Below are 24,771 nucleotides of genomic sequence, written 5' to 3'. Positions count from 1 at the left end.
GTGGAGGTCCTTTGGATGGAAGATTCTGAGCCTCTTGTTGTTGAAGGGCGCAATAATGCCTGCAAAGCACTGTTTTTTTTTTTTTAAGACAGTTAAAAATACAGGTGTTTCAACTGTCTGTACATAGAAGAATGTTGATTGGACACATCTGGTAGAGGGCCAAAATGAACGTTTAACAATATCTGACGATGCAACTATGGTATGGCTTTAGTTTGGTAAGGTTATGGTTTCGCAAATATAGTACGATTAGACAATTAACACTTGATTATGGCTGGGGAAAGACTGTGGTAACAGCAAAAGTTTGATAGCTTGGAAAATGAGTTTATTCACTTTCTGCTGGAGGTCTATCTGTCAAATTTATGGTTATTATTAGCAGCCAGTTAGCTCAGCTTAGCTTAGCATAAAGACCCGAAATATAGGAAAGAGCAAGTCAGTTTATGGAGAAGCTTTAAGTTGGAATTTGTTACTATTGGACAGAACAATCTTTTCCCCCTGCCTCTAGTCTCTTTGCTAAATTGACCTAACCAGCTGAGAATTGAATTCCTACTGGATTCAGTGGGTTGTAGGCATCCAATAATAACCCAGGAGCTTGTTGTGGCCATGACTTTTTAAAATCAGAACTGCAGTAATTAAAGAAATAAGGAAAAAGGAAAAATTTAGAATAGTAGACTACAGCTGCACATGCACACACCCACACACAAGAACGTGGTCCTGCAGTACATTATCAACACAGAGACTGGTGTTCGGTGTCATTGAACAATTGAAATATACCAGCTGTCAAGCACTCTGTCTCATCAAAAGCCCGGCGAAGTTAGCAGCAGGCTGGCTGACAACAATCTCTGAGACATTCATCTTTGGAGAAGCACTGCAATTTCTATTGATAGCATGTACAGGGAGACAGCAAAACTTAAAGAATGACTGTCCTCGTGCTGAGATATCGCCGTATCGCCGACAACATCTAGAGGACACACACCACTCCTGCTGCAATCTGATTATTTTAAATGCTTTTCTTTAAAATTTCAGAACCATCAAAAGGACATTACTCTACCTGAGTGTGTCAGGATGAATGAGTAATTGATGTATGTGCATTTGGAATGCATGTATTTTAGACAGATGGATAACAAGACTTTTGCTGCAAAAAGAAGTCGCTGTTTTGTTTGTTCAGCTTTGCCATAAATTTCACAAACACATCATGACATTAAAGTTATATATAATACATATAGGTGCACGTTGGTTCTAAACTGTAACTGTGCTTCGCAATAGCTAAACAAACAACTTTTTTAGCAATGAACACAAGTAAACATTGCTACCTTCTTGATATTCTGCAGTTAATTCAGGAAGAGACTATTTTTAAAGTACTCCTGAATCTCCTCCCAAGTCAATTACCAGGCTGCAACTTCCCCTGGGTAACGGGGAATTCTGTTTTTTCCTGGGTGACCTAGTTGTCTTTTGTGAGTAGGTTTTAGCCGGAGCAGTTTGACAGTCAACAGATAAGATGGATTAAGCTTTTTTTTCATCCAGTTTTGATGTGAACAGCGTAAAAGCGGGTTAAATCATTGAGTTTCAGGAGTATTTTTAAATGCCTGGAGATAGTGCGATAAAGGAGCTAAACCTAAGACTTGGGCCAGGGAAGGTCAAGGTCGCGGCTTTGGAGAGCAGCTACCCGGTGACGGGGGCCAGCTTTCGTCTCTCGGAGCAGGCTCAGCGCCGGAGCCGAGCCCACCTCTCATCACTCCCAGAAAAGATACACGAAAGGAGTGAAACAAAATCCAGCGAGAGCTCGACGGGCGGCATCAAAGAGCAGCGCACTCTTGCCTTGTGTGGGTGATTGTGTGTGTGTGTGTGTGTGTGTAAGTAAGCATGTGTGTGAGTGCAGATGGGGGTGGTAGGGGGGCTGTTAAGTTTCTGCTTGCATTTGCGTGCATACATGAATGACATGGGAGTGTTTGTGTGCCCGTGTGTGTGTGTGTGTGTGTGTGTGTGTGTGTGTGTGTGAACACTGTAAAATATCACTCCTCCATGAGCAACTAGCTCCATAATTATGTTTTGATTATTTGCGAGTACCAAAATAAAACCGCAATTAATCTGTTGATGTAAAACAGAAAATAGAAGTACGACGTACATATTAAACAACCCAGTTTACAGAGCGATGCGACATTAAAACAATTTTGAGAACATCATTTGTACAATACCCCCCTCCACCTCCACCACCACCTCTTCTTCCCACCTCCCCCAAACCTGATCTGAGGCGTGCTTCACATGCGCATAGGAGCTGACAGCCGTACAATCACGTGACGCAGATCAGCCAATCCTGCGTTCATTTGAATTTTTTAAGCCGTGCGGTGATGAAGCCACTTGAGCATCAGAAAAAAGGTGAAGAGGCGACTGAAAAACAAACAAATGGGAGCGATGCACCGGGTCAAATGCTGCGTTCGCTTATCACATGTCACATCTGGCCGACGCTGAGAGGTTTTTGGTTCGAAACATTTCTGAGGGGACATATTTAGACACATTTTGCGGACGTCTATTCCCCCACTGCTCCTCATGTCGGTGACAGGGGAGAGTAATCCTATACACAGGCTGCTATTGTGAAATGAGAAACTAGCCTCCTTCACTGCCAGAGACCAGATGCACCTCTCTCCCTCTCTCTCTCTCTCTCTCTCTCTCTCTCTGTCCTAATCTGTAAACGACTTAAAGGAGCCTTATCTCCGGGCTCTTCTGCTTCATTTCATGCTTGATTTACTTTAATTTGTCTGATAGGGCACAAGGATTTGGAAATGGCCCATCTTTCGGTGGAAAATGTTCTGATTTTTCTCCGGCATTGTTATGTGAAGGTTTTTGACTTTTCTCTCCCCCTCTCTTTCCCTCTCTCACTCCTCCTCCTCCTCCTCTTTCTCCATCTCCATCTCTTTCCCACTCTCCCCTTTCCTCGCTCCCTCCCTTCCTCCCTCTTTCTCTCTCCATCATCTTGCTTTTTTCTTTTTTGGGGGGGTTAGAATCTTGCTCCAGTGCAACAGTCTGTTTGAGTGCATTTAGATTCGAGCTAACACAGCACAAACAAGTTTTCCATGAGGTGTGATTTTGTGATGGGCGACAGCGACACTGAAGTCGTGTTTGCCTTTCAGATCCACATTGGGCGCAGAGCAGCCGAGTGCTTCAAACCACAAAGATCTTATGTTTAAGTTAAGAGGCGACTGGCCCTCCAGTTTAGCAAGTGGGTGAGCGGCTGGCACTGATAAAGTTGCTCCACAATGAGGGACAGGGACAAGCGACATGTCTACAGATGCCTGGAGTTCTTTTTTCTGCTGGCGGAACTCAAGTACTCACATGGCTGTCTGGCTGCTCCCGTCACCAAGACATTTTCCCCACTTCTATTTAGCGACTGAATGACAGTAGAGGCAGCGAGCTATGATTAGAGAGAAGCCCATATCTTACCCGATCCTGAATAATCTCCATCCCCTCCCACCAATGAGCAAGGCACAGAGGTGGCACAAAAAAGCACGAGGGGAAAAAAGAGACAAGAAGAATGGGCAGAGCTGTCCTGTGTGTACAGAGATGTCATGTAGTTCCTCTGGTCTCCTATATACACTCAGCGTGGACACTGAGAGGCAAAAGAAGAATTTATTTACCTTGCGTCAGTCTGACTAATCTGAGGTAGACATAATCAAAGAGAATTTTACATTCAAATCTTTGCAGAAAAGGGAAGAAGAGATAAAAAGAAAAGCCTCCCACATGAATTGAAGGTCTGTATTAAACAATTACACTCATTCACAACTGGTGGTTACATGACAGTCTGCACAAAAAACTATTTCCCACACACGGTGACATGAAACGTCACTAACCCCACCTCCAACACAATGCGCATAAATAAATGGTTAAACACACACACGCGCGCACACACACACACACACACACACACACACACACACACACACACACACACACACACACACACACACACACACACACACACACACACACACACACACACACACACACAAACACACACACAAACACACAGAGGAAGAAACAGGGAGACCATTGAAATTCATCTCACAGCCTGAATTTACTTAACTGCGGGTCTGTGCGCGGTGATAAACGGAGTGATGATCCGGCAACACGTCTTTATCCATGCTTTGCTTTAATTAACGGCGGCTTGTTTGTTGAAAAGATGATTAATATGCCAATGAAAATTGCATAATTGAATACCACAACACTCGCACAATCAGGGAGGAACATGCCATTTTTTATTAACTTTTCAGTATCATTATTATTACTATTATTTGCTATTTTAATTCACTTGACAAGCGGACCCCCCCCCACCCCTCGCCAACCCTGGAGAGACAAAAAAAAAAAAAAAACAACAAACAAAAAAGATGGTGGAACTGGCGTGACCAGTGGCCAAGCTGGGCCCAGCTGTTCATCACCAATGGTAAATGTTCACAGGCAGAGGAAACGGCTCTGATATCAATACCTATCAGGGTGAATGTTGTACTTGAGCATCTGTGTGAGAGAAAGGAAGGAGAGTTGGGGGGGGAGAGGGGGAGTTTGGGTGAGACACAGCTCGGATGGGAACGAGTGCATTCCTATGGCCAAATAATTCTGCGAGTACACCAAAGTGAATGAAAGTAAAATACATGCATACATGCATATGGAATTAAACACTATATGAGGCGTTGGCAGCAAGATTTTGCAAGAAGCAAATTCATGCGTGAAAAATAACTACAAACCAAAGTCACTCAAATAATAGTTTTATTTAAAAAAGGCCAAAAGAAAATGAAAAATTCCACATGCGAGTAAGTTTCAGTTGAGCAACCCATAGTTTACCCAGTGTTATATCCCCCTAGCACAGCTTGCATGAATGTCTCCATGTTAATGCTAAATACACACATCAAATATTCAACCAATTACATTGATACCTCTTAGAAAAACGTGTGCAGCTACAGCGCCTGGGAGGGTAAGCATTGCAGAACAAACACATTCAGAGCGCTACAGAAAGACGCGATGGGTGTCAAGTCCCTGGGGGAAGAAATACCACCAGCAGCTGAGCTTTAAGACGGTCGCATTTAGCAGCGACTCTCGTTTTGTTCACTGAATTCTTTGGACCTCTTCATGTGAAATAGTAATCATAGTAAAAAAGACGCCATTGTAAGTGGACGCAAATTCGGTTGAGATGTGGACAAAATGGTTGGAAGTGAATTATCTTATTAAGGGCATTCTCAGTGTGCCACATCCCACGTATCCGCACAAAACTAGAACTGAATATGGTGACATCTTCCTCAGATGATAAGAACAGTGATTGCATTTTGCCCTATTTTAGATTATATAACTAACAACCATGAAGTTCCTTCATAAAGCCTCTTAGTATAGCGGATCAGTGACTAAATTTGCATCAAGGCAATGCAGCATAGGAGTACAGTGATTTGTCTAATCTCTTGTTGCATATTTCATCATTATAATCACACATTGTGAATTTGTGAGTGTTTGTGGTGGGGGAGGGTGTTTTCTCTGCACACAGGTGATGCATACAGTATAAAGCCTTCATCAACAATCTCTTAAGAAGAAAAAAATGGATTCGGAAAAAGGCGGACAATGTTTACACATAGCACTTTGATTGCAATTTAATTTTACATCACTCAGGGCCCAGAACTCACAGAGAAGCTGATGATGGACTTTCATCATCAGTATCAGCAATCTCAATGTCATTCATGTTTTGTGAGACTTGTCAGAAGACTTTGAATAAACCCCTGGAGGAGCGAGATAAAACCTTCCTTTTCTGCGGGAGAATTGCCATGATGCACGTCCAAATTTCTTGATTACAAGACGAAGGAGGGAGAAAAAAATAAAACCTTGAATGAAAGCCTGCACTGAAAGTTTTCAGTTTGCTGATATAACAGTCAAGTGTGTCTATAAGTCTACTTAAAACGCTTAGGTATCAGTGGAGACAGCTGCGACACCCTCGTCTTATGATTCTGTCGAGACAGTACACTATCAAACCTTTCATACCGTTCCCAAGCTACATTTCCGGTGACAAAAGCTTTGCGAAAGCCTCCTGAAGGATTCATCTATATCCTAATATTTCCAATCCAATTTAACTGGAGCAGCCGGAGTGGTCTGAGCACTAGTTTACCAATCTTTGCTTTCCAAGACTCTGTGTGCTGAAGGCTTGAGGGGTTCAATCAATGGCGCTTTGATCTCGGCTGGAACCATAATTATTTAACATTGTTACAAGGATTTCTCTAATCCATCCTACCATTAAATCCCTTTTACACCCTCATCTTCTGCAGCCTAATCTGCATCTGGGTGCTCCGTTTGTGTCTCTCCTCATTTCGGCTCGCCCCTCCTTCCTTGACGACACCCTGACTTTATAATGGACTTGGGTGTCGAGTTAGAAAATGCCTTGTTTACTGAGAGCAACCTGACTGAACTGCGCTCAAATGGACTGTTGCTGTGTAAGAATTTCAAAGTTTTTCTTTTGCATTTGGACTGCAGTTTGAGTTAACGTTTAGTCAGGGACAAATGGTGGCAATGTTCAACTGACATGAAAAAGTATGAACAATTATTCAATAAACTGTTAGGCTGAATTAAAGCTGAGCTGAACTGACTGGATATAAACCCGAAGCTGTTCTACCTTCATTCTGCCGTGTTTCCAATAAGTTTCTTTAGATGAACCAAGGGAATGTCGAAGTTCAGGCGACTGATGCCCAAAAGGTTTAATCCCATCTGTTTATTTTGGTGATCACTTTGACTCCCAACAAAAAGGGCCCACTGTCCTTTTTGCAAATATTTGCATGTCTGTGTTTCACCATGATATAAATAGCAGCACGGGCAACCGCAAACATTTGTTGAGGCACCTGCCACAGTATCGTGGCCATCTGGTCCTCCAATTCTCCTAGCATGACATATGTGCATTAAACCTGAAATGGTTATTGTGTTTTTTTTCCTCTCTTTGGAGACTGAAGGAAGACGGATTGGCCACAGACCCTTCTGGGTTGGCTGGAGTCAAAAATGAGACTCGAGACTTTTTACATCTGAGTGAAGCTGCGTTTCCAGAGTGTGCATGTTTGATGTCTTGAAAGGGGAAAGGAGGCGGTGTAAAAATGGATATCGTTTTTTATGGTGTGTGTGTGTGTGTGTGTGTGTGTGTGTGTGTGTGTGTGTGTGTGTGTGTTGGGGGGGTCTCTTTGCTGGTGCTCCGTCTGTGTCCGACCGTCAGGTGGATTCTCAGATGGCCACTCCTTCAGCTGACCCCTGCCTCGCCCTGGCTAATGCCCAGCTGGCATCAAGCGCTGAGCAAGCTGGGCCACGCCGGCCATCAGGGACAGCCAAGAGAAGAGATTTGTGGGCAAGGTGATCACATCGCTTCTGTTAGCACTCTGTCACACTTATCTCCTCCTTCTGCATCTCCTTCCTAACTATGTGCCTTATTTAAGTGCGTTTGGGGCAACATATTGCATCTGCATGTCACTGTGCTTGATGAAAAGGCCACAATTGTGAAGTGAAGTGAAGAAAAACGAATGCAGTTTAACCATTGCAGGTTAAAGTGGGTTAATACCTTTGCTGCAAACTGACACTTATAGAGATCATTCTATGCAGTGAGACTGTCAAAAATATGATTTTTATTATAACCCTTCAGGCTTTTTGTAAGTGTTATTCTGAACACAAAGACTGAAACAAAGACTATTTTAATTTGGTGGAAAAAGCTTGCATTTTGTATTAAATGCTTGCTCTAATATTCTCTGTGTTAAAGAGACATTCCAGCAACTTAACACTAAAATTCATTAGGATTGAGGGCCAAAACAGGTCAAAATCTAAGCAACAGAGCCTGACGTATCCTGACGTTTATTCAGTGTCAGATCAAGCCCCTGCAAACCAATAGGGTCTTTTATTACAGCCTATTTGCCCAGTAAATACGCACACTTTCAAACTTAGTGCCCCTCGTTTGCAATACAGGCATCTTAATTAAAATGTGTAGTAATCAGTCGGACTTTGGAGGGCTGTTGTAGAGCCACAGCTGTTTTTAAAAGCTGGATAGAACTCTGTGGAATGTTGTGTAAGACTGGTAAAGAGCTCTTTTTAAAAAAAACTAAAATTCTTTCACTATGGTAAAAATAAACTCTTATTGCATTGTATTCTGTCAGAAGTACACTACCAGTCAAAAGTTTGGACACACGTTTTCATTTAATGTTTTTTCTTTATTTTCATGACTATTTACTGTGCAGATTCTCACTGAAAACTATGAATGAACACATATGGAATTCTGTAGTAAACAAAAAAAAATGTGAAATAAGTCAGAACATGTTTTATATTTTAGATTCTTCAAAAATAGCCACCCTTTGCTTTGATTACTGCTTTGCACACTCTTGGCATTCTCTCTATGAGCTTCATGAGGTAGAACCTGACATGGTTTTCACTTAGGTGTGCCTTGTCAAGGTTCATTTGTGGAATTTCTTGCAAAGCAGAGTGTGCAAAGCAGTCATCAAAGTAAAGGGTGGCTATTTTGAGGAATCTAAAATATAAAACATATTAAAGTTATTTCACGATTGTTTGTTTGCTACATAATTCCATATATCTTGCTTCATAGTTTAGATATCTTTGGTATGTGTCTACAATGTAGAAAGTAGTAAAAATAAAGAGAAAACAGTGAATGAGATGGTGGGTCCAGACTTTTGACTGGTAGTGTAGTTTGAAATGCTGCCTGATGCTGCCTCTAACCAGAAACTAACAAGCATATATTTAGTCCATATTCATCTCTACATGCTAAAACCAAAATGGTGGATTGCTACTCTAAGGTGTAATTGAAGAAAATCTTCCACTGACACTGACAATAAAGTTGCTTTGATCTGTTCTACTGGGAGAAATAGTCATAAATTCTTGATGAGAGTAAACCCTGAATAAAACTACTGTAAATAAACATGTCATTGCAGTTCATTCATGTGTGCTTCATTAGTGGAGAGCGCAGCATGCTAGCAGTTATATATGAAGTTCTCAACTTGATTTAGTGCTCTATTGTTTATAACAGTGTAATGACAAATACATAAATAAATATACACTGAAGAGAAAACAGTTTTGAAGACTGGACACTTTAAGCCGAAGTGGCAGCGATCGCAATTACAGCACTCTTAACGAAGCCTGGATTTCCATGACTTTCAGAAGGGGGTGTGGTTTACACGAACAAGCATTTAGATAAGGATGAGAACAAGTTCATTAGTAGAGTTAGTTAGCTAACACACACCATTCCCAATTAGCCTAGAGGAGAGCAAGTGGAAGAAAATGAGAGAGACGGAGTCAGATTCCTATCACCGCCAGTCTATGAAAATGAATAGAATAGCACTGACATGCTATCTCTCAAATCAGCGGCTGATTGCGAAACATCCGTGACGAGAAATGAACATGAGACAGAAGATCAGCGTGCAGATTTGCTTAAGGACATACTTGTAGAGATGAGGGGAGAGAAAGGGAACTCGCTGGGTGTTCCACATCAGAGACCCAGCACTCTGAACAACAGAGAAGAGCCAGCTATCAGATTAATAGTGAGTCATTCAGCGCCGTTCTCTACTGTTCCAGAGAAAAAGACAATCAGAGAACAGGGGGCCAATCGTGGACAGCACTTGACACGAGTTACTAAAGTGGAGATGAAATGCAGGGACAAAAAAAAAGTTCAATTACAGGATGTAGATTGTAAAGGCTTTTGTTGTTACTCAGCAAAAGGGAAATGGTATGGAGGTGCTTCAATAGAATCACCAAAGCAGGTGGGCATGTTCCGAGTTAGCCCACCTCATTAAAAAGCTTCACTCTCTTTTTATGTAACGGCCATTACACATCCTATTCAGATGCACACACGCAGTGATTAAAAATTATCTGTTGGTGATCATAATCACAGCTGCTTAAACTTAAGCCAAAGAATAACAAAGAACTTTTGAATGCTGAACTATCTGAACATTTACAAAGAGATTAAAGGGTAGACAGTCTCAAACTAAATAAATTTGCTTTTAATCACTTTGAACAGGAAGTCATGTCATTTCGAATGTTCCTATCTGATTGTCTGATTCCCCTCTTTATTCAAATTCTAACATGCCCATCTGACTTTTCCAGCACAATGGGAAAAATTAAAAAGGGAAATGACCTTTCATGGCAGCCATGATGAGAGAGTGAATGGCATTATTATGCGCCAAGATTAATTTCTGCCCACTCTTTGCTGCCCATTGAGAAAACACAGGAGGGGCACGAATGCCTCAGTGTAAGTCACTCGCTAATTGGTTGGTAGAGGTGCCGGAAAACAAGGTGGTGAGATGGTAACAAGTTGATTGTGAAGCGATTATCCGGCTGCCAAACAGACACATTACACATATAAAAAGCATGTTTGTTTAAGTTGGACGCAGCCAGGTGCTAAGCCATTTTTCAGTTTGTAATACAGCAGAGATTAGGACACGGTGTCGACATCCTCTGATAACTTGGAAGCACTCGGGCTGTAGTTTAGTAAAACATGAAATGGGCCTCATGTCTCACATCACCTCCTCTGCAGTTCAACTATCCTCACTGTACGCAAGTCTGCCTTCTCTCCCTCCCTGCCGCCTGTCCAGCAGTGTGTTTCTGAGCCTCTAATTCTCATTCTGATGGCTAAGTAGAAGGAGGAAGCGTAATTAAAGTCAGTCATACATCTAGTCATGCTACATCCATCCCTCCTTTTCAAAGCAGTATTTTTAAGCTCAGCATTTTCTCGCCCAAAAGGGCCTTTTTCCGCATGTGATGCCTTCTTTTTGTCATGGCCCCCATAGTTCTGAGCTGACCCCCTCAGCCCCGTCTCCTGACTGATCACAGTGATGGTTTATTACTGTCGTCCCAGCACTCTTATCTTTAGCCAGCAATGCTAATTTCCTTCCCCAGATTTAAATGCAAATGTGAAATTTAATGATAAATGCATTATCTGATAGGTGCGATAACACTGATTCACTGTCAGTATAAAATACACACCCCGGGGGGCTTCGAGCTAGCAAGCACAACTTGCCCAAATCCACTTTTTTCTCCCGCTCTCTCTGTCCTTTCGTTTCCTTTTTTTTTTTTAACAAACGCATGTACCTGCAATAAATTCTTGAGGTCATTTTATGCATTAAAAGGAATCATATTTTGTGTGTTCAGCAGTGTGGGCACAAGCTATTGCTGAGCAGTAATTGCTGTGCAACTATCTTGTTCAGTGTGTTATCCATCACTTTGATGAAGTTACTTTTAGTAAAAGGGCAAAACAAGATTAAAAAATGTGTTGTAAACTGTTCAAAAAAGGCTACATCTGCATTGCATTATAGGATTCTTTTAAAAATGTGTTTGAGAAAGCAATTGTTGGTAAATTAATTCACTGTTAACTGAATGTTGGCTTCACATTTAAAGTAGTTATAGTGCACACAGACTTTTGAATCATTTGTCCACCTATACTTATTGTTTTGCTTAGAAACAAAAGAGCTAATCACTTTTCAATATCAAAATCAATACCTTGCCTCAAACTTGGTAGCATGCATTGCTGTTAGGAACCATAACTTTATCATATGACCCTCACAGTCTCTCTAGTGCAGGGATATTAAGGTTTTCCTTACTTGGACCATCCCATTCCTCCGGCCCCACTGCAGCATGCCTGCTCTTCTCGCCCTGCCCATCCATCTCCGACTCTCCTGCTTCCCGGTTGCCATCTTCCTCTCCTGCAAGGCAGAAAAAAAGCATAAGTCCTACAAAGCACACAAGACAAAGTGAGCAGCACTCAATCCAAATTTAATGTTCAGACACCTAATTTAATTAAGCACTGCATTATGGACTGTGCTGCCCTTCCAAAGGGGAGATTATTATGGACTTTGGATATTATCCCAGCAAAAATCATTTGGTTTTATAACTCTTTCCTGTAATACCTGTGTGTGCCGCAATGTAAAGTCCTTGTGTGTTTTTCTGTAGGTACAGTTCTATATATATGTGCATTTGCTGTGAGCTCACCCGGCTCCAGCTGCACACTTTTATGTAAAAGGAGTTCCCATGAGTGCTTGCAGGAACAGGAGGAAACCCCATGGAACAGGAAGGAAAGCAATGTGTGGGAGAGAGGTGGCTATTTATTACCGTTTGATCTATTGTGGAGCGCGGTAGAATGTGTGTTATAGGATGTAGGGCTGATTTACAGTCTCGGGGCTCACACAGACCATGCTAAGGGATATTTGGGTATCTCTCTCCAGGATGTAAGTGCTTAAAGACCTTGTTAAACAGACTCCGCCTCTGAGTGTGCAGCGGTAACACTGGTGGGAGTGCTTGTTGAACACTCTTAGATGCACTTACTGTAAAATAAAATCTATTTTTGCATGTCTACAGTAAGCACAGTTTGTACTCAAACTTTATAGGCACATAAATCAGTGCTTAGTAGGTGCCCCTAGTGTGGTGCTCTAAATAAATCCAATGTGGCTGACACAGTGGTTGCACAGAGTGTCTCTTCAAACTCGGGCAAATAAGAGCAAACCTGCTTGGGGCATGTAGTGCTGGTTGGTGGTTTGTGGAGGAACATTTCTCTCACTTTTGTCACCACATCTTTTTCATCCCTTTGATGTTTTAAACCCAATAGTGAACGGTCAAGGACAGGCCTGGATTACTACAATGGATTACTACACTTCATACACTCTACAAGGGAAAAAAAGGAAGGATATGTAGATTTAAATGTGAATATATTAGGATAACAAGACAATATATCATTAGGATGTGGCTGACACAGGGCATAATAAAATCCTACCTATCACCAAATGTAACAGAACATATTGTTGCTATATGGTTGTTTACTACATCTGTATCTGATTTCACCCCCACAGCTTCCAAAAAATATTTCCGAGTCTCAGCTATCACACTTCTGGTGACAACTGCCATGGGACACACACTCCAGCCGTCCATCCTCAGTTAGGTTAATCTCCAGATCAAGCACACACACCATGCTTGTTTAGCTTTTTTTTGACATGGCTCACTTCAAAGAAGGTAGCAAACATCGCCAAAAGGATGTCAGCTTTCTGCCTCGCACTAAAATAGGAGATGTATATAAAGAAAAAAAGTGATACTAAAGGAAGTCTGCAGAAATGTCCTACTTACAGTACATGAGGTCATTATGACCCAGTTTTGCTTATGCAAGTGTCTGCTTGGGCTGGCAATTTCTCCCGCTACTCCTCCTCTCTCCCAGTATATTATCAGGGAGCCCACTCAACTAAATTCCCCCACTATTTATTGTTGGGCCTGGAGAACCTCTTTAGCATACTAGGCTCGTATTATGACGAGGATAACAAAGGCGTGTATCAACAGTTCCTTCCAATGGAGCGGAGTTTAAAAAAAGCTGGCGAGATAACATTAAAGGCACTACCTTGATCTCAGGCGAACATGTTAAGCCCTGTAACGAAACGTATTGGAAGTGTTTAATTACAGCCCGGGAAATGAAGCTACAAGATGATTCCTTAATTAAGCAGTGATTAAGGATTTTCTGCCTTCTATCTAACACAGTTTGCAGTGCATTTTAAACACAATCGCCCAGGCAACCTCACAGGGAACAATGTCACAGGGCTTTGATGAAGTTTCCTGCACAAATGTCACTAGAAAAAAAAATTGCAGCAGAGGAAGAAGTGCTGGAGCAGCACTCCTTTGCTTACAGTGTGATAAAACCTGAAATACAGAGGAATATGGAGACCCATTTTTATGATTTGAAACAGGAATTTCAATCTATCTGATACGGAAACTGATTGATTGAGATGCTCCTTTTCATTCACAGAGGTCCACTCTTAGTAATAGAGACTCTGCCTTGTTTCATCATTTGAATTGAAACCCTCTGCAGGCTCATCAAAAGAGACAGATTGTCAATGATCATCCTCTACATTATCGCCTAGATCATAATTTACATCTGGCTTAGGTTTCTTTCCCTGTGCAATCAAATGGATATACTCAAGGTTGAGTGAGAGAGGACTGAAGAGAACAGACGGGACGGGGAGGGCTTGGGAGGCGAGGCGGCCTGCTGGGTTCTGGGTTGGCGGGCATGCAAGAGGAGCCAGTGAGCTGTTAAAATCAGCCCTATCGCTGCTCTATCAAAGGACAGCTCTCTAGCCAAATCGCAGTCACACGCAGCGTGCCACACATTCAGGTCAATAAGCTTATAGGCGATTTACACAAACAATTCCTCGAGCAAGGTAGCAACAAAGTCATATTGGCTTTTTCTCTCCCTTTTAGCATTGTCTCTGCCAAGGAAGCCCTTGAAAATGTCAATCTCTTGTGTGTGACTTTAAGTAGCTCAGAGCACACTATTCCTGACCACTGAGTCTACAGACAGGTTGCAATTTCTGAAAAATGGAGTGTAGGTATTTTTCACTATTCGTATGGGATTGCACAGTTCTGCATGTTGCTAAATTATAGACTCAATGACTTTAACCCAGTGCCACTCCTCTAAACCCATCACAGTCTTGCTAGTATTGGAGCTTGGCAATGATTTTCAGAATGTTATATTAGGGGGGGATGCCTGCTGTCCCCACAGCAGTGGTAGCGTTAGTCAGTTGATATTGCATATTTGGTTGTTGATGCAGATTGTGCTGCAACAGATAAAGTCAATTCCAGGAAGCAACCTTTTTCACCAAAGTCAAGCATAGCTGTAAGACTTCTCTGCTATCTGAAAAATAGGTTTGAATTGCATGCAATTTGTGGCAGGCAGAGCACTCCAATGGAGGGAGGCTATTAGTGAAATGCCTTGCCACTGTCTCTTTAAATGCCAATAAATTCCCATCATTACAGAATCTGGCAGTTTTCCTCCCTGTCTGCAGCCTGGGTCTTTATCTCGCTCTGCCTCAGTCTCTGAGCATGTAGATCTGGCCCAGTTAGATTGTCATACTTAACAAACATTAATGATTAATTTCCTCCACTGAGTCAAATGGGGCTAAAGGGATGACTCGATTCATCTTATCGCACCACAAATTAGCATTTCCCCATATTCTCCAGCATCAACTGTGCATTAAAATTCCACATTTACCATTCTGGGCACTGGCAGCTGTGGTGAAAGAGCCAAGGAGATCTTCCTCCTATGTTGCTGGAGATTCTGATTACTTCTGTGTTACACAAAGAATAATTAATTCTGCCACTTTCTGCTTGTTATTGTACATGTCTGACAGCTCTAAGTCAAATTACTCACTGAGGGGTTATTTGAAAGGTCAAGGTGTTTTTTTTTATTTACAATGGTAAGTCCTGGGCATGCAGTCCTTTGCTTTCACTCTTTGCTTCCACTGTGATAAAATGTTCACGCCTGCATTATGATTTCTATATTTTGAGGGGATCGGTGCAGAAGAGTGCAAACATTCACATTGAGCTGTGCTTGAAGTATTCGGACACACAAACACCCACAACGACATAAGAATCAAACAGTTTGAGCTGAAAAAATCACCCAGTATAACTTCATGAAAAGACGTTTTACATCGAGGAAATGAGACACATAAAATGACATGTAAATTTACTGCCAGAGCTAAGTAAGGAAGTCATTTGTCATCAGACAACACTTGGAACGCTCAAAGTGAACAGCTTGTGGCAACACCCTGTGCTGAACTTCACAGATAGCCAACAATAAAAGAGGGGGTAAAACAGCAAGGTGAAATTTCACAATTTCAGTAAAAAAAAGAACATGCCACTCAGCGCATATAAAAAAAGGTATCTTTCTCACAATTATGGAGCCAGGTGTGTCAACAGAGTATAAAGCTTTGCTGTGGAGTCGATGTGTTCATCTGTTGGTTTCTTCACAAGCAGGGTTCCATAAATGTGAAATTGACCGAGCAGGAGAAGTTGTTTGAGGCGAGATTCTTGTTTAATCGCAACGGAAAGCCAAGGTTATTTCTTTAGATGTGGGCCTTTTTTCTCTCAGAGAGCTCTTGAAAGGTAGGCAGACCCCCTCTAAAATGCCATGTATATTAAAACAGTGTTCATTCTCTCCGGGATGCTGCTTCTCCACCAGGCTGCTTCATGTCCCATGTTGTTTCAGAGTCATTAGTTTGAGTGTAACTGACAAGGGACCGTTCATACATTTAATGGTAGATGAGTGCTGTAGCTGTGACTGCGATAGCTTGAGTCTGTCTGATTTAGAGGTGACAACTACTGACAAGGATGATGTATTACCATGTAAGTATTTAAATGTTGCAGCTGGTTAGAGTAACACAAATTCTATCTACTCTATGTGCAGTTAGTTAGTTACTTTCAACACACTTCATTGTATTTGCTGTTCCTGCATCTAAAATATTAAGATGCAAAGGTTTAAATAAAACTGTCTAATAAATGTAGTGGAGTAAAAAGTACAGTGTTTAACTCTCAAATTTGTGGGGAAAAGCACATTGTTGATATACAAAGCTGCCTTTAATTCTGCAAATTATTTTACTTTTTTCTCTTGTGAGTTAATGTACAGTTTTCCCATTTTAAGCCTTTAAAAACCATTCAAGTAAAAGAAGGCATAAAAATATGTTGTTATGTGTAAAGCAGGTCATGTGCAACCAATGATGAGGCATAGCAGAAGGACAATGCTCTGTTTAAACAGCCCAGAAGCCTTAGGAGGCCCTAATGCAGCTCATAAAGAAGTGGTTTTAGAGTAAATACACGACTAACTATTTCTTCTGAAGAATTGATGATGCTTAAACGAATCTGTCATTTCTGTTGACATATTATAAACGAAATCAACAAAAGCACCCAAACTCAGTGGGAGTCATGACACCATTAACTAAACAGGTTACAGACTCAACCATGTCCCAATTTTGAGGTTCACGATCCTCGGACCAGGATGGGACGTCAAGGTGCTCCATGCACTTATCTGGGGAGTCCCTTTTCTGCAAGGGTAAGGCAAATGGCTGAGTCTTTGGTGGCATTCAACTTCTTGACCTTTGCGCCTTTAAGCGGCTTTGCTACTTCACCGCACTCTGATCAAAGTTAATAAGTGCTTCATATGTTAATGAAAATTGGTACTCCTCTTTGTGTTCCTACAGCTTTTTAATACCTATTATAGACTGAAACTTTTAATGGAGGTTTTAGGTCCCCCTGACAAGCCCATTTCAGAGAGTGACTACACAGATACAAGGCTAAGCTAAGACCAGAGAGTCACTGCTCAGTGGAAGAACCTTACACGGGAGACCTTATTCTCCGGAAAGCAGCAGAAGATAAAGGCCATGGGATGAGTGGCTGCTTTAAAACCCACGTTCAAGTCCGCACAGGGCTAATTACAGCACGCCATCACATTTGAGAGGGTTTAGTTAATCAAGGGGGCTCTCTTTTTCCTCCTATAGTCGAGGAATAACACACTTAAACCATTTAATGCCACCAGGATTGCGTCCTGTTTAATTCACGGCAGTTTCACATAAGTGGGGTAAATTTAAGCCACTCCGACATTAGTTTTAAACAGATCTAATTGAGGAAGGGATCATGAGGAAAATGGCTACACCTGATGATTGCACACAACTTGCCACGAGGAAAAAAGAAATTCGGATAGTACATCATTCGGGTCTTAGGAGGCAATGGGAGTATTAGCTACTGTAAGCTTAGATAGCAAAGTAATACAAAAAAATCTGACTGGTAAGGCTTGTGTATGACAAGGAGCAGATTACCAGTGCTCGCGAAAAGTAGTATTTGACATCCTGGATTGCAAATTTGTGTTGACTTTATTCATAAACATGGAAAGGAGATTTGAGGCCCAGTTTCTCACATGGTTTTATCCAAAACAAAGGGAATATCAAATGACTGACAAGGTTCTTTGAAGATTTTCAGAAGTTGTACTTTTTTCTTGCTGTAACCACCAGTATGTACTGCACCATCTATTTCATAGCTACTGGGTTATTAGAAGACCATGCATTGTACTTTGAAGTTTGAGTAAGGAGACATTACGAAGGAGACAAAGGCTAAAGCAACCGAGGCGTTGCTGGTAATTGCAATTTCTGAACAATTGTGCCGTTCAACATTTACCAGAGAACAAAAGGAAAACATTATTGATACGATTACTGGGGCATAGCCTATACCTGAAACATGAAAGATTTATTTTTCCTCAGTAATGTAATCCCACGAGGCACATCAGTTTAGAAGTGTGAAGAAATAATTCTAAACAAATTTCCCTTTGAAAGGAGAAAGAGAAGGCAGACATTCAAAGTGTTGGTTCTTCATTAAAAAGTCAAATTTATGGCATCCATGCGCCAGTAAGAGCGGGGACACCTGGGGTAGCGAAAGCCATGCGACCGGAGGGTAGGAAGAGGTGGGGGTGAGGGTGGAGGCATTAGAGGGGGGAGGGAGCCGGGACAAGTCTGTCATCTTCACACTGTAACCTGAAGCAGACCACAAATTAGCTCCTGTGATGGCAAGGTGTGACCGAAATGAAACAAACATACAAAGAAGCAATCTAATTGAATTGGAGTTCAAAGAGGACTCGGGCGCATTTGGCGATGCTGAGGCGCTTTATAGTGCTGGACCTCCGAGCAGTAGCAGGTGCCGCTGAGTGTTTACAGAGCTTTAGCAGCTGACTCAAAGGGAAGTGCTACGCTCTCCAGTGCATTGGTGCACCGTAGCACACCTTCACAGCATTATCACAGAGGGTGAGCCAGTGTTGCCGATGCCATCTTCCTCTCAGATCAAACCACTGCTCTTGGGTGGATTGCTGGGATCAAATATCAAAATGGATAGTTTCAACTCCAGGCAGTGATGCAGGAGAAATTCTCACATGGACACAAGTCCTGCCAGGTTTGATTTGAACATGTTGAGGAATTTTATTAGATGCAATTGGCAGGAGTTTAACTTATTTTTGATGCTTGGCACAAGGGTGGCAGAACATATTGTCTCATGTTAGGTATTAAAAAAGACCCCTGAGCACTGCTTGTTTAGAGAGGGCGACTTCTGGAGTTTCGGGTTTAAGCAAATGATCCTCACCTTTGTTGCAGAAGTACTCCATGTCTTCGCAGCTCATGTTCTCAGTCTCAAACTCGGCAGTGAAGTTCTCCTCCACCGAGAACTCGTCTTTGGCCAGGAGCTCGTTCTCCTCGGAGACACACTCCTCCTCCTCTTCCTCCAGGCCATCCTCCAGAGGACCTGAGGGAACACGCACACATATGTACACAGACACACACACATACACACACGAGGGAGATGTTCAGCAGTTTCATCACATCCTTCAGGCTTTTAAGAAGAAAAAAAGCTGCCTCTCCTTGTTTCTTTTGTGGCGATGCTAGGTGCAGCAGAGCATTGCGCTGTCTCTACGCTGAACCAATGTTCAGACATGTCAATAAAGAATAGAATTTTGCCATAATATTGGTCCTTCCATTACAGCGATTGAAAAAGCCCTTTGAGACTGTGTTTTCTGAAAAACAAGCTGACATGCAGCCAAGGTGAGCGCTGATGTTAATCCCACTACCTGCAAAACAAAACCTTACACAGATGGAGGAATGAAAAAAAAAGTTCCTTTCCAGACTTTTCATACAGGCATCAGCATGGGAGGAGGAAAGAAAATACTTTTATTAATTTGTTAGCCTTATCACAGGGTACAATGTTGATTTTCCATTTACATTCCATGCCTCCGGGTAATACACCAGTGCAATCTTAAAGGAGACACTTTTCCGTGTGATTAATTTTTCCCCCCTCTGTGCAATATTATTTCTTTAAATCTAAATGATTTCAGAGTTTTGCTTGTAGCTGTACATCTCTTTTGGTATTTGCATATTACCATTTTGCTTCAATCAAGGGTGTTGATGGAATTACTGTACTGCTACCTGAATTGTATTAGTTCTGAAAAACATCTTACCCGGCATTTGAATGTTATTAAGATAATGTGGATCTTGCGCACCTTTCCTTCCCACCAAAACACGTCTGCAAGGTCTGCACATGAATTACCATAGCAAAGAAGTGACACTTCAAGTTTAACCTTAGTTTATATTTAAAATAATACAGTCAAGAGAGAAAACTGCATCATTTTCATGAGGCATAAAAACTCCTGCTCCAGTTGTGTTTAAATAATCATATCAAAGGTGTTGCTATCACTGGCAGCTAGATGTGGATGCTGTCTCTGTTTCTGCCTGTCACACATGAGCAATGTTGCAGCCTCTTGTGCATCATTCTGGAGCTCAAACAGGGTACACTTCTATCCTCTCGACACCTTTCAACGTGTTTGTTCTATTGTAGCAGGAGTGAGCCCCTCAGCTTTAATAAAGCAATAATTTCAGTTCAGAAAGTGGGACTGGTGTGCCTCTCCTGTTTCTCTTTCTTCCCGCACTGAACCTCATAAAAGACCCCCCTGATGTCCACAAACTGCTTGCTCTTTTCATTAGTCTTATAAATTACTCCTTTGTAGAAGCCTACATCTGCAGGAGCCCCGGACATGAAAAGAATTAGCACACAGATCTCTAATAGACACTGCAGAGGCAGAGTGCTGCTTTTAAATTAGGATACAGTTTTATGATCTTATCTGATGCCTTCTGCTGATTCGCTGAGGAGTGAAGTGAGGCGTGAAGTGACTCGATGAGTCTACCATCGCTTAAGATGATACTGAGAGATAAATATCGCAGTATCAAGGGGAGATTGTATGACTGGCGTTAAAAGCTCCTGCCAAGGCAATTGAAGACAGTGTGAAAGAAAGCGGGGAAATACATTTCTATACACACAGTCTGTACACATTCCATTACACAGCTGAATAAGAACTGTGTGTACAACTAAACGATTCCTCCTCTGTTGCTGGCAAATACAGCAGCACTATTGCACCACAGAAAATAGACCTACAGTGTTGTGCGATAATAAGGGTAAAGAGAGATTAAAGATAAACTTCATGGTCAATAAGACACAAAGATTAGGTAGATAAGATGAGATAGAATTGAGGTTTAATAGACTCAGAATAAGGGCATCTCACTTCCCCACTCTAACAGATAGTAACTAAATGGAGCATTTTCAAACTGATAGAGATACTGGAGGCCTTACTGAATATGGAAAAATGAAATATTCCACCCAGACATTAAAGGGGGTCTGATGGCTACTTCTTGGGGACCACGTAGATTGCCAAAGTTTGTTCGCATTCTCACATGTTTAGTTTATTATACAGTATTCATTGCATGGAGAGACCTGAAATTATTTCAGAGACAGCAATGATAAGAATAATGACTTTCTAAACGACTAGCACCACACTCCTAACTCATTTTCTGATAGTGGCGTTCCTGCTATATTTAGTTGTGTACTGTTTAAAATCCTGTCACATTCACTGTGTGACCCACGCTTGTTGGTGCATTTCTATAGGGTCTGCTGATGAACTGGGCCGGAGGAATGTCTGCTGCTTCGCCCTCTTATCAAGCCTCCTCTGGAGTTCAGATGGCCAATGACACCGTGGAGAGAGCAGAAGACAACACAGGCTGCTTTAAATGGTACACTCATTACAACAAACACAGAAATCAGGTCTGACTTACACATCTAAGCTTCCAAAAGATGCATAAGTCATATCTTTTAAAAGCCCATTTCTGAACAAATCAGTGAAAGCCAGAGAAGAGAAAATCATGTAGTGTCATCCTAATTAGCCAACCAACTAAGTTTAAATAACAGATTGGTCAAAATAATCATTCATACAGTAAAAATGCCAAAATGATGTCATGATTTAATAGTTCAATATCTGTGGTTTTTGGCATTTCGTCATAGAAAACATGCAATTTAAAGAAAATACCTTGTTTTTTCAGATCTTGTGATTGGAATTTTTCAAAGTTTCACCTAGAGGCATAAAGGGGTACGAGCTAGACTGAAAGCTGAACCATAAAAGAAACTAAATTAAATAAAATCCATATTTCTGTTACACAAGTTATTCTTTCTGTGGGAGAAGTCGACATTCTCCTTTAATTTACCTTTTTCTAATGAAGTCCTGGATACATTTACACCTTTAGGACTCTGGAAGTCCTTGGGATGGAACAATGTGAAAAGGAAAATCACTTTGATTAAACTGCACATGCTCTTCAATAAGGCCACAACCGCTGCTGACAGGTCACAGCAAGACCTTACTTCATTTCTAAGGGGTCACGAGTCAAACGGGTGAGGAACCACTCGACTAAACAATCAGTTTATCGTGAAAAAATAATCATTAGAATAATAGGAGCTACGGTCCTACAATAATTATCTGTAACCTTAAGTGCCACAGCTTTTCAGTCCAGACTTTCAGGTGCTAATTCACGAGCTTTACCTTCCAGAGAAAGGCTTGGTTTGCCAAAATCATCCCAGCACAAAGACTGCTATCTGCTCAATTTTAAGAGGATGTTTTAGGGAAGCTGCACCCTGTCTGAACTTCCTCTCAATCAGGGTCAGTGTCCAGGTATCGCTGCACCCCCACAGCCCTGCTATCCACACCCTCCACTCCCGACTGTATCATCCACATTCATCAGACTCTTCCTCTGCCGACTGGAGAGAGAAATCTCAGCTCTGTTCAAACAGTCATGCAGCAGGAGCAGCAGGCAGGAGCAGCCAATGCTAATAGAGACATTGGTAGCTGAATGCAGGCTTGATCACAGTGGCTCTTTTGTTCATGGCATGGCCTCTGTCTGATAGGGATCGGCCATGCGGAGTGGAGCTCCGGAGTGGGATATGGTAATGCCCCCACTGAGTCTATAAAATGGGGTGATACTCTGAGACCATATGATGGACAGAGGATTAATGAGTCACAGAGGAAAGGGAGCAGGGAAGAGAAGAGTACAGACAGAGGTGGTGGAATGAGCATATCTTTCAGGAAAATACTCTGTACTGGAGTCTGTGCCTCAGTGGACTAAAACAGAAAATGGAAAAAAAAAAAGCACACAGATGTGCCAACCTTGCTTCCAAAGCGCACCCTTCAAAAAAAAAAAAAAAAAGGAGCTCTAAAGAAATATGTGTGTATGTGCAAAACTGTATGAGTGACTGCTAATTTCATGGCATGCTTTTTCAAACGTCCGCAATGTGGGGAGCTTGTGGCCGGGCTGTGATAGCGATACCTCACATTATCAGCAGGCTCCACAGTGTGATGTGTGGATCACAAACCCAGCCTCCTCTATAGCTCCCTAATTAGAGGTGAGGTAATTGAATCTGACAGAACAAAGCGGCAGATCTCTATAAGCATGGAAATCATTTTTGCTCCCACCTATACAGTTTTTCATCCAAAAGGTCCATTGAAAATGTGTCCAAGCTGGCCTGGGGATAAAACGTAGCACCTGAGACTAAACATGAATGCATAATGCAGCCCTAAAATCCAACAGGGCCACACAGCTCAACCCTTGCCAACTGCGCTCCCTGTGTCTGGCCCTTTGTGCCAACAGCGGCTTCCGCACTTCCGGGTGAACACACACAGGAACTTTTGCGGGGGAGGAAATGTGGAAATATAGGCTTTGTCTTGAGTTGCTTAATGCTGTAAGCCAGGTAGGTTTACATGCACATTCATTTGTTTACCCCCACAGCTGGAGAAAAAAATACAGATAAACACTCGCTCGCTGTTAAAATAGAAAAAAAGTCTTTTGTCAAATCTAGTAGGATAGGTTGGCAAGGTTGAGAGACAAGAGAAAGAGAAGGAGGAGAAAGTGGAGAGAGGCGAGGAGAGACTGGGGGCCATACTCTCTCCTCAGCTATAATGACCTTTGGGAAGCAGAGGGCTCCCTCAGCCTTGGAGGAGACTTAGTGTATATGTTACAGGGCTCAAGCCTCTAATTTAATCCTTGATCACTGTAATGAAATAGATAGCATTTACGCAACTCTTAATAGCTTAATATGCTACAGGAACCCTCAAAGGAATGTTTCATTTCAAACATCTTTCTTCATACTGTATGAAATGTTACAAAAAAAAGAGCCGTTTTCCGAGTTGTACACTCTGTGATCAAACTAAATGTGGAGCTAATGCTGTAACACAAGTCAAAAGTAAATTACCATATTGTATATTGTCTGAATGGTTGCTTGTGTGTAAAACATGTGTGTGCGCTGGGAGGAGCGTGGAACAGCTTCAGTGGAGACTGATGTGTTCTCAGAGCTGCAGTCTGTGACCAAGAATAAGCAATGGTATTGTTCAACTTGATTTTCCGGTTGCTAAGCAATGTAATTCTCATGATTAGAAATGGCTGCCTTCCTAAATTCAAGCGCTTACAATCAACAGTCAACAAACTGCTTGAAAACTCAGCACCAACGCTCATCTGGAAATTGTGGTGAAAAAAGAGGGGGGGGCGGGTTCACGGTGAGGTGGGGTGGGGTTGGGAGGCTGAATGAATGTATTCACATCCTTGTAAAACAGCCTCGCACACAACAGCACATCCTTCTGTGAGGTCGCAGCGTTTAAAGATGACAAGGCATCTAAATGTGATGTGGTGACATCATGCATTTAGATGGCACACTGAGTTTACATTACTGTACATTTAGGCTCTGTGCAGCAGGACTGAGACACACCCGTTGGCTGGGAAAGCATCATGCAGTGAGAGCTTCTGCAAGTGTTACCCACATGCAAAAAAAAAAAAAAAATCATTTCTATAAGAGAAGGATTTATTTTTTTGTTCACGTTTCTCAAATACTGTTGACATAATTCTAGTCGAGTATCTTATTCCAATCAGACACAACGTTGGATCCCAGCATGTTTGCAGAGTTGCTAAGTTCTGTGTTGTTGCGCCCAGTGTTTCTGTCTGGACTGTTGAAGGGGAATAACACGCTCTTACTTCTTTATCCAATGAATTTGAATTGGAATGGCATGAAAACATGCTGGCATTTGACTATGCCATTAAAATGCTGGAGGCACCTCTGAGCGTGCCCGAGGGCTTCAGCAGA

The 24,771-nt window shown here is 41.9% G+C and overlaps 1 protein-coding gene across 2 annotated transcripts in view; it reads right to left on the bottom strand.

Annotated features, from left to right (window-relative positions):
• The window catches only part of zfpm2a (zinc finger protein, FOG family member 2a), a 118,379-nt gene that overhangs the window by 67,703 nt on the left and 25,905 nt on the right, over window positions 1-24,771 (bottom strand). For both annotated transcript variants that reach the window (XM_035956940.2, XM_023289489.3), the window contains exons 2-3: window positions 18,916-19,074; window positions 11,589-11,690 (exon numbers count right to left, since the gene is read on the bottom strand). In XM_035956940.2, coding sequence (XP_035812833.2) covers window positions 11,589-11,690; window positions 18,916-19,074 — 261 coding nt within the window. The remainder of the gene's footprint in view (window positions 1-11,588; window positions 11,691-18,915; window positions 19,075-24,771) is intronic.

Source organism: Amphiprion ocellaris, chromosome 9 (genome assembly GCF_022539595.1).
Source record: "Amphiprion ocellaris isolate individual 3 ecotype Okinawa chromosome 9, ASM2253959v1, whole genome shotgun sequence".
Lineage (NCBI taxonomy): Eukaryota > Metazoa > Chordata > Actinopteri > Pomacentridae > Amphiprion > Amphiprion ocellaris.
This window is presented reverse-complemented; position numbering and strand designations above follow the sequence as displayed.